At 43.2% G+C, this 11,939-nt stretch overlaps 1 protein-coding gene across 1 annotated transcript in view; it reads right to left on the bottom strand.

Moving 5' to 3' along the window:
* fnbp1l (formin binding protein 1-like) overlaps nt 1-11,939 on the bottom strand; it is a 93,059-nt gene that overhangs the window by 35,162 nt on the left and 45,958 nt on the right. The window contains exons 2-6 of the mRNA XM_084311555.1: nt 10,310-10,425; nt 9,561-9,608; nt 4,412-4,559; nt 1,297-1,359; nt 36-140 (exon numbers count right to left, since the gene is read on the bottom strand). Coding sequence (XP_084167681.1) covers nt 36-140; nt 1,297-1,359; nt 4,412-4,559; nt 9,561-9,608; nt 10,310-10,425 — 480 coding nt within the window. The remainder of the gene's footprint in view (nt 1-35; nt 141-1,296; nt 1,360-4,411; nt 4,560-9,560; nt 9,609-10,309; nt 10,426-11,939) is intronic.

The following is an 11,939-nucleotide window of genomic DNA, read 5'->3' as shown; positions in this document are numbered from 1 at the left end:
GGTCGATGCAACAGTCGTGGGTGGGACATGCCTACCTTCTCCACCTCTGATTTGGTGGCATTGATATCATTATCCAATCGCTCATAACCAATCTGGGATTTCTCTGCCTCCTTACACTCTCTCTCAAACTTCTTCTTACTCTGCAGAGAGAGAGAGATAGACAGAGAGAGAGAGAGAGAGAGAGAGAGAGAGAGAGAGAGAGAGAGAGAGAGAGAGAGAGAGAGAGAGAGAAAGAGAGAGAGAGAGAGAGAGAGAGAGAGATAGAGAGAGAGGAGAGAGCATGATAATAATTAGGGCTGTCTTAAATACTTCGAAGCTTCGTTCGATGGGCTTCCAATATGAAAATAAAATTTGAATATAGAAAAAAAATTACTTTTTATTTTTTTTTGGTGCAAAATCAACTCTGCCTCTCTTTGTTAACTACAACAAGCAATGCTGTTTGTTATTTAAGATGAGGTCGGACTCTGCACTGACATATTTGTGTTCATTGTACTGCTTTTATAAAGCCTCAAATGACAGCTTACAATATTTCATGAAAGCAAAGTGTTTCGTTTGTCTAAGATTTAAAAAGGTTTATCTCAAAGCTTCGAATTAAAATCGAATCTCGGCCCCGAAGCTTCGAATTCCAAAAAATTATTCGAAGATCAGCCCTAATAATAATGAAGAGAAAGAGACTATTCTGTCTGAGAGAGAGAGAGAGAGAGACAATTCTGTCTAAGAGAGAGAGAACGAGAGAGAGACTATTCTGTCTAAGAGAGACAAAGAGAGACTTCTGTCTAAGAGAGAGACAGAGAATATTCTGTCTAAGAATAGAGACAGAGGGAGAGACTATTCTGTCTAAGAATAGAGACAGAGGGAGAGACTATTCTGTCTAAGAATAGAGACAGAGGGAGAGACTATTCTGTCTAAGAGAGGGAGACAGAGGGAGAGACTATTCTGTCTAAGAGAGGGAGACAGAGGGAGATACAGTAGACTATTCTGTCTGAGAGAGGGAGACAGAGACTATACTGTCTGATAGACAGAGACTGTTCTGTCTAAGAATAGAGACAGAGAAACAGAGACACAGCGAGAGAGACATAGAGAGAGAGACAGAGAGATAGAGATAGAGAGACACACAGAGAGAGAGACTATTCTGTATAAGAATAGAGACAGAGAGACTATTCTGTCTAAGAACTGTTGGTGTCTGTTGGTCTCTTCTGGTCAAATAATGTATTTTATTAGTTCATTTAGAAGTAATGATGTCATCTCTCTCTCTTTGTTTTTCTCTCTCTCTCTCTCTCATCCATCCATACTTACATTGTCCATCTGTTTCCAACACTGGTCCAGATACTGTTGAGTCTTCCTGCCCTCCTGTAGGTGCTACACACACACACACACACACACACACACACACACACACACACACACACACACACACACACACACACACACACACACACACACACACACACACACACACACACACACACACACACACACACACACACACACACACACACACACACACACACACACACACACACACACACACACACACACACACACACACACACACACACACACACACACACACACACACACACACACACACACACACACACACACACACACACACACACACACACACACACACACACACACACACACACACAAACTGCCAGTAAAATGTGATGATTTGATGAAGACGGAGCAGATGTCTGGCACTGCTGATGTCTGGCAGGGACTGCTGCCAGACATCCAACTACTAGGAACCCAGTAGCTGACTCCCATACTTCATTAGAGTATTATATTTAGCATTTTAGCATTTAGCATTTTTAGATTATATATTAGATTAGATTTAGACTATTGGATTATTAGATTATATATTGCATATATTTAGCATTTTAGCATTTAGTTTTATTTTTTAGATTATATGTTAGATTAGATTTAGATTATATATTGTAACTATATTTATTGTAGGGCATACATACCCTCATCTCGCACCTTGTTGCCCATATGTGCATGTCCAGAGTTAATTATATTGTTATTGTTTACACTGCCTTTTTATTCTATTTCTATTTTTTACTTCTCCACTAGACTATAATTCTGTGACCTGTACCTGTATGTCTTTTACTACCTGTACCTCCCCTCCCCCATGCTGCTATGATACTGAATTTCCCCAAAGGGATCAATAAAGGAATATCTTATCTTAGATCCACAGCCTGAGGAGGATTAAATACAATGTGTTGCACATGAGAGCTGCTCAGCTGTTAGCGAGCGAGCTAGCTGACGCTGCGTTAGCTATCCAACCAGATAGACATCACTTCCATCATCTGTGGTAGTGAGCGAGCTAGCTGACGCTGCATTAGCTATCCAACCAGAGAGACATCACTTCCTACACCTGTGGTAGCGAGCAAGCTAGCTGATGCTGCGTTAGCTATCCAACCAGAGAGCGAGCTAGCGGACGATGCGTTAGCTATCCAACCAGTGAGCGAGCTAGCTGACGCTGCATTAGCTATCCAATCAGAGAGCAAGCTAGCTGACGCTGCATTAGCTATCCAACCAGAGAGCGAGCTAGCTGACACTGCGTTAGCTATCCAACCAGAGAGACATCAGAAAACAAAATGGAAATGTTTTTGACACCAGGAGCTGAAAGAAAAGCTGAGGCAGCCATCACACATGTCCAGATAACGTTAACATCACACATGTCCAGATAACGTTAACATCACACATGTCCAGGTAACGTTAACATCACATGTGCTCAGGTAACGTTAACATCACACATGTCCAGATAACGTTAACATCACACATGTTCAGGTAGCGTTAACATCACACATGTTCAGGTAGCGTTAACATCACCCGTGTTCAGGTAACATTAACATGACACGTGTTCATGTAACGTTAACATGACACGTGTTCAGGTAACGCTAACATGACACGTGTTCAGGTAACGTTAACATCACATGTGTTCAGGTAACGTTAACATCACATGTGTTCAGGTAACGTTAACATGACACGTGTTCAGGTAACATTAACATGACACGTGTTCAGGTAACGTTAACATCACACATGTTCAGGTTAACATGACACGTGTTCAGGTAGGGCTGGGCGATAAAACGATAACGATAACTATCGCGATAAATTATTTCCTCGAAATAAACATGAAACGTGGTCACAAAGTTTCGATATATCGATTTTCCAAGCTTGGATATGAGCACACGCACTAACAACCAATCAGTGAAGGAGATGGCGGACAGCGGAAGGAGACCCGCGCTGCACCTCTGGGTAGAGAGGTAGGACTCAAGGAGTAAACATGGCTGGCTAGGATAATTAGCTTGCACGGCGCTATTTTATAGTTTACGTGCCGAGTGGGTGTCTGGCGTGAATTCTGAGGCCACGGTTATAGTAGTGTGGGGTATACGGTGGACGTCGTTGCAATGTATTGGGGCGGAACAGAGTATTTTAGGGTCATATTTAGTACTTTGCAAACAAGGCTGGCTAGGATAATTAGCTTGCACGGCGCTATTTTATAGTTCACGTGCCGAGTGGGTGTGTGGCGTGAATTCTGATGCCACGGTTATAGTAGTGTGGGGTATACGGTGGACGTCGTTGCAATGTATTGGGGCGAAACAGAGTATTTTAGGGTCATATTTAGTACATTGTCATGGGATACACCGCTTGTCGGCTAACTGCTAACGTGCGCGGACTGATGACGACATCAACTCGAGACATTCGCAGCAGCAAAACAAGTCTATTAATAGCCCGTCCATCGGCGCCGGGCATAAGAAGTTAATTAAACTTGACAGACATTATATCGACGATAATTATCGATATCGAGTTATATGAAAATAATTTTATAATTTTATCGCGATAACGCTTTTGGCCATATCGCCCAGCCCTATGTTCAGGTAACGTTAACATGACATGTGTTCAGGTAACGTTAACATGACATGTGTTCAGGTAACGTTAACATGACATGTGTTCAGGTAACTGTAGTGGAAAATGTATAGTTTCTATATCATATGAGATCATCATTACTATCGATCTCAGCCTCCCACAGAACTCGGTAATATATTAACTTTAACAGGCCTCTGTGGAGGGCTGTGTTTGTCTGCACCAAACAAAGGCATAATGACATGTGTCTGTTCATAAAATGTTCATTCAATCAATCACCGTGCAGATTGATTCATTGAATGAAAACTTTATTAACAGATTGCAGAATGGGTACAATACAGTACGGCTCAATACACACAATTGTTAAGGGGATGCAGACCAGAGAAAGACTTTCATATTGTTTACATCAGGGTCCCCCATTTTCAATTTTAAGTAAGGGTGCAACTTGCTCCGTGCAATCCATTCTTTGTGGATCTAGCCCTGTGTGTATACTAGATATGATTGTAGGGTGTTTGTGTACACTAGGTAGTGTACTTACATGTTTCCTCTCTGCTTTGAGGTCTTGACTGTATGTCATTAACTCTCCGTAGACTTTATGTCCCATCTCCTCAGCGACCACCTCTCTCTGACCAGCGTAGTCGTTCAGCTCATTCAGGATGGAGTAGAACGACGTACATGACGTGAACCTGGAACAGACACAACACCGTCAAACTGGAACAAAGTGACACAACACCGTCAAACTGGAACAAAGTGACACAACACCGTCAAACTGAAACAAAGTGACACAACACCGTCAAACTGGAACAAAGTGACACAACACCGTCAAACTGGAACAAAGTGACACAACACCGTCAAACTGAAACAAAGTGACACAACACCGTCAAACTGGAACAAAGTGACACAACACCGTCAAACTGGAACAAAGTGACACAACACCGTCAAACTGGAACAAACTGACACAACACCGTCAAACTGGAACAAACTGACACAACACTGTCAAACTGGAACAAACTGACACAACTAGTGATGCACCGATGTGAAAATTGTGGCCGATACGATAACCGATATTAATATAGCTGTTCTGGCCGATACCGATATTTACCGATGTCGATATCTCTGTATAGAAAACACTTTTATATGATAATCAAATAAAGAGCTATTTTCCAAAACGCATTTATTTTTTACTTTTGTAACTTATTTTCAGAAATGACTGATATTTTGGAACTATTTAACCCATTCTCTGCCACCACTTTGATCATCCTAAATCATCCTCTGCCAGCGCTATTTGTCTATGGAGATGTTCACCTTCTTTGCAGGGCTATAACTTTTTAAATTGTATTGCTAAATTGACATTACTATGGCCCATTCAACATCAATTATCTATCGTTCAGGATGTAGGAACGTTTTACTTTTTCATTCACACACTCATACTAAAATACCGTCTAGAGTATAAATATGTTTTTATCGTTTTCTGCAGTATTTCATAGAACGTGAGATATAGGCATAAATGCATATATTAGATTATCAAATGCAGTTTGATACCGATCAACGTTATATTAAAAATTTCAACTGTACATGGTCCTAAACGTCATGACTGGTCATCTGCGGGTGAACGGAGGGGGGGGGGGGGGGGGGGGGGGGTCGTTTATAATTCAATGACCGACGTTAAATGATTTATGTAGTATGGGTGATATATATAGACGGTGGTGTAGTGGTTAACACTGTCGCCTCACAGCAAGAAGGTCCAGGGTTCGATTCCCGCTTGGGGACCAGGTTTCCATGATGCCAGTTACCCAGGTGGGGTATCTCCCAGGCCTTTCTGTGTGGAGTTTGCATGTTCTCCCCGTGCTCGCAAGGGTTCCCCCCCCGATAAGATAAACCCAATGGAAAAACATGCACAACAACAATAGATCGCTAACGCTGTGGCGTCCTTGACGAAGACGGACAGGAGCACTTGGATTGGTCCCCTGGCGCGGCTCACGTTGACGCCTGTCTGCTCCCGGCTGCCCTTGGGGGGGAAGGACGACGGGATGGGTTAATCGCAGATACGAATCGCATTCATGCATCGCATGCGTGCCGAATGATGACCTCTGAGCAGGTCCTAAATTATTATTATTATTATATTGATCAGAGCAGTTTGTATCGAAAATGATAAAGGAAAACGCTGAAACTCACCCCAGTCTCCTCGTAGCGTTGGGCGATGAGAGTGGAGCAAACAGATCCCAATTATGGGATGTTGATCGATGCGATCCATTTCGGTTTGTATATTACTAATACACGTCCAAATCATGTTGATTATTGAGTTATGGCAAAGATCCATATCGACGGTGTCTGTATTGAGCCCCGGGACGATAAGCGAGTGGCCGGACGAAAATAGGGGACGGACCGAGCTACAATGGGCACTTCCGGTTTGGCAACTCGCCGATCGGCCACCAGGTGGCGGTATTGAAGCGTTGCAGAGTTGAGCGGAGTCCTACAGCACCAGCCAAGACTCTGTGGGTGAAATATGAATACCATGACGAAAATATTAAATATTGATCTAAAAAACACCTTACGGAGTTATTGGCAGACAACGCATGGCGGCGAAACCCGCCTTAACACGTGATTGGCGGAGAATGGGTTAAGACCAAAACATGTCAACAAAAAATTATTATAATTTTTATTTATTTTTTAATATCGGCCCATATCGACCCTAATTGATATCGGACCGATACCGATGTGTAAAAATACGGCCATATCGGTGGCCGATATATCGTGCATCACGAGACACAACACCATCAAACTGGAACAAACTGACACAACACCGTCAAACTGGAACAAACAGAACACCCTAGCCCTACCCTAGGCTTTAGGGACACTTAAACTCTTATGCATCGGACGGCCCGACGGTGGACCGTCACGCACTCGCGCACACATCGTGCGCACGTCGCGGCCCTTTGTGCTCATCTACCGGGTTGGGCTGTATTTTTTGAGGATCATCCAAGCGGTCTAGAACTGACCAATCACCGCTGATGACAAAAATGATTGTAGCCAACGAGTGTCCGCTCCGAAAGAGACCGCAGCTGAGCGGGTGAAATTGATTGATTGATTGAAAACTTTATTAACAGATTGCAGAATGGGTGCAATACAGTACGACTCAATACAAACAACTGCTAAGAGGATGCAGACCAGAAAAGGAATTTCGTCTTGTTTACATAACTTGTTCACCTTCTTTGCAGGGCTATAACTTTTTTAATTGTATTGCTAAATTGACATTACTATGGCCCATTCAACATCGATTATCTATCGTTCAGGATGTAGGAACGTTTTACTTTTTCATCCATACATTCATACGAAAATACTGTATATAAATATGTTTTTATCGTTTTCTGCAGCAATTCCTAGAACATGAGATATAGGCATAAACGCATATATAGATTATCAAATGCCGTTTGTTGCCGATCCACGCTATATAAAAAATTTCAACTGTACATGATCCTAAACGTTATGACTGATCATGCGCGGATGAACGGGGGGGGGGGGTCGTTTATAATTCCGTGATCGTCGTTAAATGCTTTTCTTTTTTTCTTTTTTTTTATTATCATTAAATGCTTTATGTAGTATGGGTGATATATTGATCAGAGCAGTTTGCATGGATAATAATAAACAAACAGGCTGAAAGTAACGTCAGCGTCCTCTTACCGTTCGACGATGATACTGGAGGAAAAAGATCCCACTTATTTGACGGCGATCGCCTAAATCCATTTCCGGTTTGTATAATCATAATACACGGCCAAATCGTATCGATTATTGCGTTATGGCAGCGATCGCTACACACTGACGTGTGTCTAGAGTCCCACAACAATATGCGAGTGGCCGGACGCATTTCGGAGACGCACCGAGATCGACTCGGCCATTTCCGGTTTGGCAACTCGCAGATCATCCACCAGGGGGCAGTATTGAAGCGTTGCAGAGTTGTGCCGGCTCACACTGCATCAGACCAGGCTCCGTGAGGGAAATATGAATAACATGGCAAAAAAATGAAATATGATCTCAATAACGTCGTACGCCGTGGATTGGCAGAATTAGCATGAACTTGAAACACGTTGTACGACGTTTTTGGCGCAGGATGTGTTAAGTGGTTAACCTCTTAAGGTTTCAGCTGAGAGGTAGGAGCTGGAAAACATAATGGTCCCATAGCCTGAAGTCATATGTAGTACAGGTCCAGAGTTTATAAAAATCCCACGGAAAATTTGTGTTTTACAAAGGTTTTTGTAATGTGTGTACCGCAATAATTCAGCGTGATTATCCAAAATGGCCGTCCATGTTGACTCGCGAGTCAAAACAATGGACTCCTTCGTCTTCTTGTGTCACCTTCCCCCACTCTCAGCATTCGTCTGGGATCGCTTTCGGAGCAGACACTCCTTGGCTACAACTGTGGTCAATCATTTTCGCCCTCAGCAGTGACTGGTCAGTTCAGGACCGTTTACAAACGGACGTAGTCACTCGTCCGAACGGCTTGTCAAATGACGCTTGCCGGATATTTCGTCTTGTAACTCGAGTAGCAATAGGTTGAGTGAGGTGACGATCGAAAGGCGGCAAATTAAACGTTCCAACAATGTATTGGTTGCACCTCAAAAAATGCAGCCCGGAACCGGCAGATGAGAGCAAAGTGCCACGACGTGCACGCGTCCCACGCACGGGCGTGACGGCCCGCATGCGGGCCCCTGAACGTTAAGAGGCTACTCTCAGACTCTCTCTTTCATCTCAGACTCTCTTTCATCTCAGACTGTCTTTCATCTCAGGCCCTGTCCACACGAACGCGGGGTGTTATATAACCAAGCCTTAATGTGCGCGGTTGCACTGTTCGTCCACACGCAACCGGGTTTTTGGAATACTGCAACCGTGTTCTTTTACAACCGGAGTCCAGGGTGAAGTTTTGCGCGCATCCCGGTTGCAGTGGTTGCGTGTGGACATAGTAACCGAGGTTATTTCCAGTGTTTACAGCAGAGCTGTCTCAAGTAGCTGCGGCTACCAACTAAGCTCATGTGGTGTCAAGTTATTGTTATAAGGAACCCAGTCCAAACTACAACAGTCTGCATCCCCTTAACAATTGTTTGTATTGAGCCGTACTGTATTGTACCCATTCTGCAATCTGTTAAATAACGTTTTCATCCATTCATTCTACTAGCGTTAACGTTACTACAAATCCCAATCACGTTAGCACGTAACGTAAGCTAACAAAATCTGCGATCTTTTCTCCGCTCTTGGTGGTAAATTGTGTTGATGTTGGTTTTGTTTCATCAACAAATGAGGCAGAACACACAGTGAATGTTTCCTTTTTTGTTTATTGCACGTTGTTCTAGCTGCAAACTGTAGAATGTTCGGCTGTAAGCAAGGAGGGATGTTTGTGTTCCAGGCTTCAGTTCAGTTTCCGGTATTAACACTAAACCCTTCTGATTGGTTGAAATTGCCTTCATGTTTGAACTTACATTGCCACCTATTGCTTTGGCATTGTACTACATGTATATGACGTCACTTGGTAGCAGCTTTTCCAGTTGCGTGAGGACGCGGTTATTTTTTTAAACCACCCGTGTATACGGAGGAATTTTTTTTTTAAACCTCTGTGTCAAAAATACCCGTGATCGTGTGGACTGGGCCTCAGACTCTCCATCTCAGACATCATCAGATGATCTTCCATCACTCACCTTGGCTCCTCATCTTTACGCTTCGGACAATATTTCTTCACCAAACTCCTGGTAGAGAGACAGATAGTTAGACAAACAGACAGACAGACAGACAGACAGACAGACAGACAGACAGACAGACAGACAGACAGACAGACAGACAGACAGACAGACAGACAGACAGACAGACAGACAGACAGACAGACATATCGAGACACAGATAAACATACAGTTAGACAGACAGACAGACAGGAAGACAGTTAGACAGACAGACAGACAGACAGACAGACACACAGACAGAAAAACAGACAAGAAGACAGTTAGACAGACAGTTAGACAGACAGACAGTTAGACAGACAGACAGTTAGACAGAATGACAGTTAGACAGACACACAGACAGACAAACAGACAGGAAGACAGTCAGACAGTCAGACAGACAGACAGACAGACAGGCCGACAGTTAGACAGACCGACAGTTAGACAGACCGACAGTTAGACAGACCGACAGTTAGACATACCGAGAGTTAGACATAAATAAATGAATGAATAAATAAATGTATTAATAAAGACAGTCTATCGTTGTGTTACTGAAGATGAAAGATATTTCATGAAGGAATCAAAGCGTTTGAACATCAAAGTGTCCGAGTGTGAATTCCCTGGTGACCTCATAGCTCTATGTAAATGATTCATCTAGAGAGCATGTGTGTGTGTGTGTGTGTGTGTGTGTGTGTGTGTGTGTGTGTGTGTGTGTATGTGTTGGTGTGTCTTACCGTAGTTGCTTGGCGTAGGTCTGTTCTATCTCCAGTCTCTCTTTAACAAACTTAGCATAGCGCTCCAGGAAGTCTATACCCCACTGAGTATGTCTGTCCAGATTATCAAACTGGTCCTGAGAGAGAGAGAGAGAGAGAGAGAGAGAGAGAGAGAGAGAGAGAGAGAGAGAGAGAGAGAGAGAGAGAGAGAGAGAGAGAGAGAGAGAGAGAGAGAGAGAGAGAGAGAGAGAGAGAGAGAGAGAGAGAGAGAGAGAGAGAGAGAGAGAGAGAGAGAGAGAGAGAGAGAGAGAGAGAGAGAGAGAGAGAGAGGGAGAGACAGACAGAAATAGAGAGAGAAAGAGAGACGGTGAGAGACAGAGAGGGGGAGGGGGAGAGAAAGAGACAGAGAGAGAGATGTTGTGGTTAGTATGTTGTTTTGTCTTAGCAGGTCTCAGACTGATGAGGTGAGTGACCAATGAGAAGCGCTCCTGTGGGTGGTAACTAATCTAACGGAACCTGACCTAAAAAAAAACGTTTGCCACTGAAACTGAAATCTCGCTCTGTAATCCTGCGAGGTGTGAGTTGTGGAAGCCTGAGAGAGTTGGAGAGGAGTAACGCTAACATGAAAAGTTTCTTGCGTTAACACATTGGGTGCCAACGACAAGAAATCTCGTTGTTGGTCGCCATGCGTTGAGTGCCAATGACGAGAAATCTCGTTTTTCATCCATCCAGCCTCACGTTATCATTGGGACTGGCTCCGAGCTCGAAAAGGGCAAATACCGCCCCCTATCGTCTCCCAGATGGTATTGCACCCATTGGAATGGAGTCAATGGAAATGCATGATAAAAAAAAACTCCGGGCTCCACATTTGACTTCTGAGCCATGTAACCTGAGACTATTGCATTCATTGAGGCAACCGAAAGCAGCGTGGATCATCTGTTTCGAGGTATAACATTGGATCAATAAACGCGATCGATATTTGGAATGGCGATCAGGAATTGGATTAATCTTTTTGCAGAACATCTGATGTGAGGTAAGGACTTTATTTTACCAGTCTTGGGGTAATCAGAGTTTTTTTCACAGCGTTCACAACGTGTCTCATATGTGTGTATGCGTAACGTTAGCACCAGGCAGGGCATAGATAATCGAATTTTCAGCCCGCTTCTCTAGCGTGCATAAGTACACATACTATCGATAATCTAGCGTTTATTTGAAAACGATTCATAAATAGGCCGAAAAATTACAACGTGTTTTGTGTATTCCAGTAAAGGATTATTTTCGCCGATTTTTCTGGAATCACTAGAAATCTTCAAAACTATACTCGTATTCAAAACGGTATAAAACGGAAATGTACTGATGAAAAAACAATCCGTTTCGTACATGTTGACTGCAAGCAAGTCATTGATAAGCGACGTTGTATTAGACACATAATTTAAGATATAGTTTATGCGTTCGCAAATATCCCTGTCCTCTCATTGACTAAAGCGCTGGCACTCAAGTGATAAATCGTGCACCCCCTACTGGCAACCAATGTGTTAATAAACAGCTAGCTAAAACAGATAGAAACAGCTAGCTAAAACAGATAAAAACAGCTAGCTAAAACAGATCAAAACGGCAGTTCTTGTTTGTGCATTTCCAAATTGTGGTAACA

Source organism: Notolepis coatsorum, assembly GCF_963971535.1.
Source record: "Notolepis coatsorum genome assembly, chromosome: 3".
NCBI lineage: Eukaryota > Metazoa > Chordata > Actinopteri > Aulopiformes > Paralepididae > Notolepis > Notolepis coatsorum.
The sequence above is the reverse complement of the archived record's forward strand: the minus strand, read 5'-3'. Positions and strand labels throughout refer to the sequence as shown.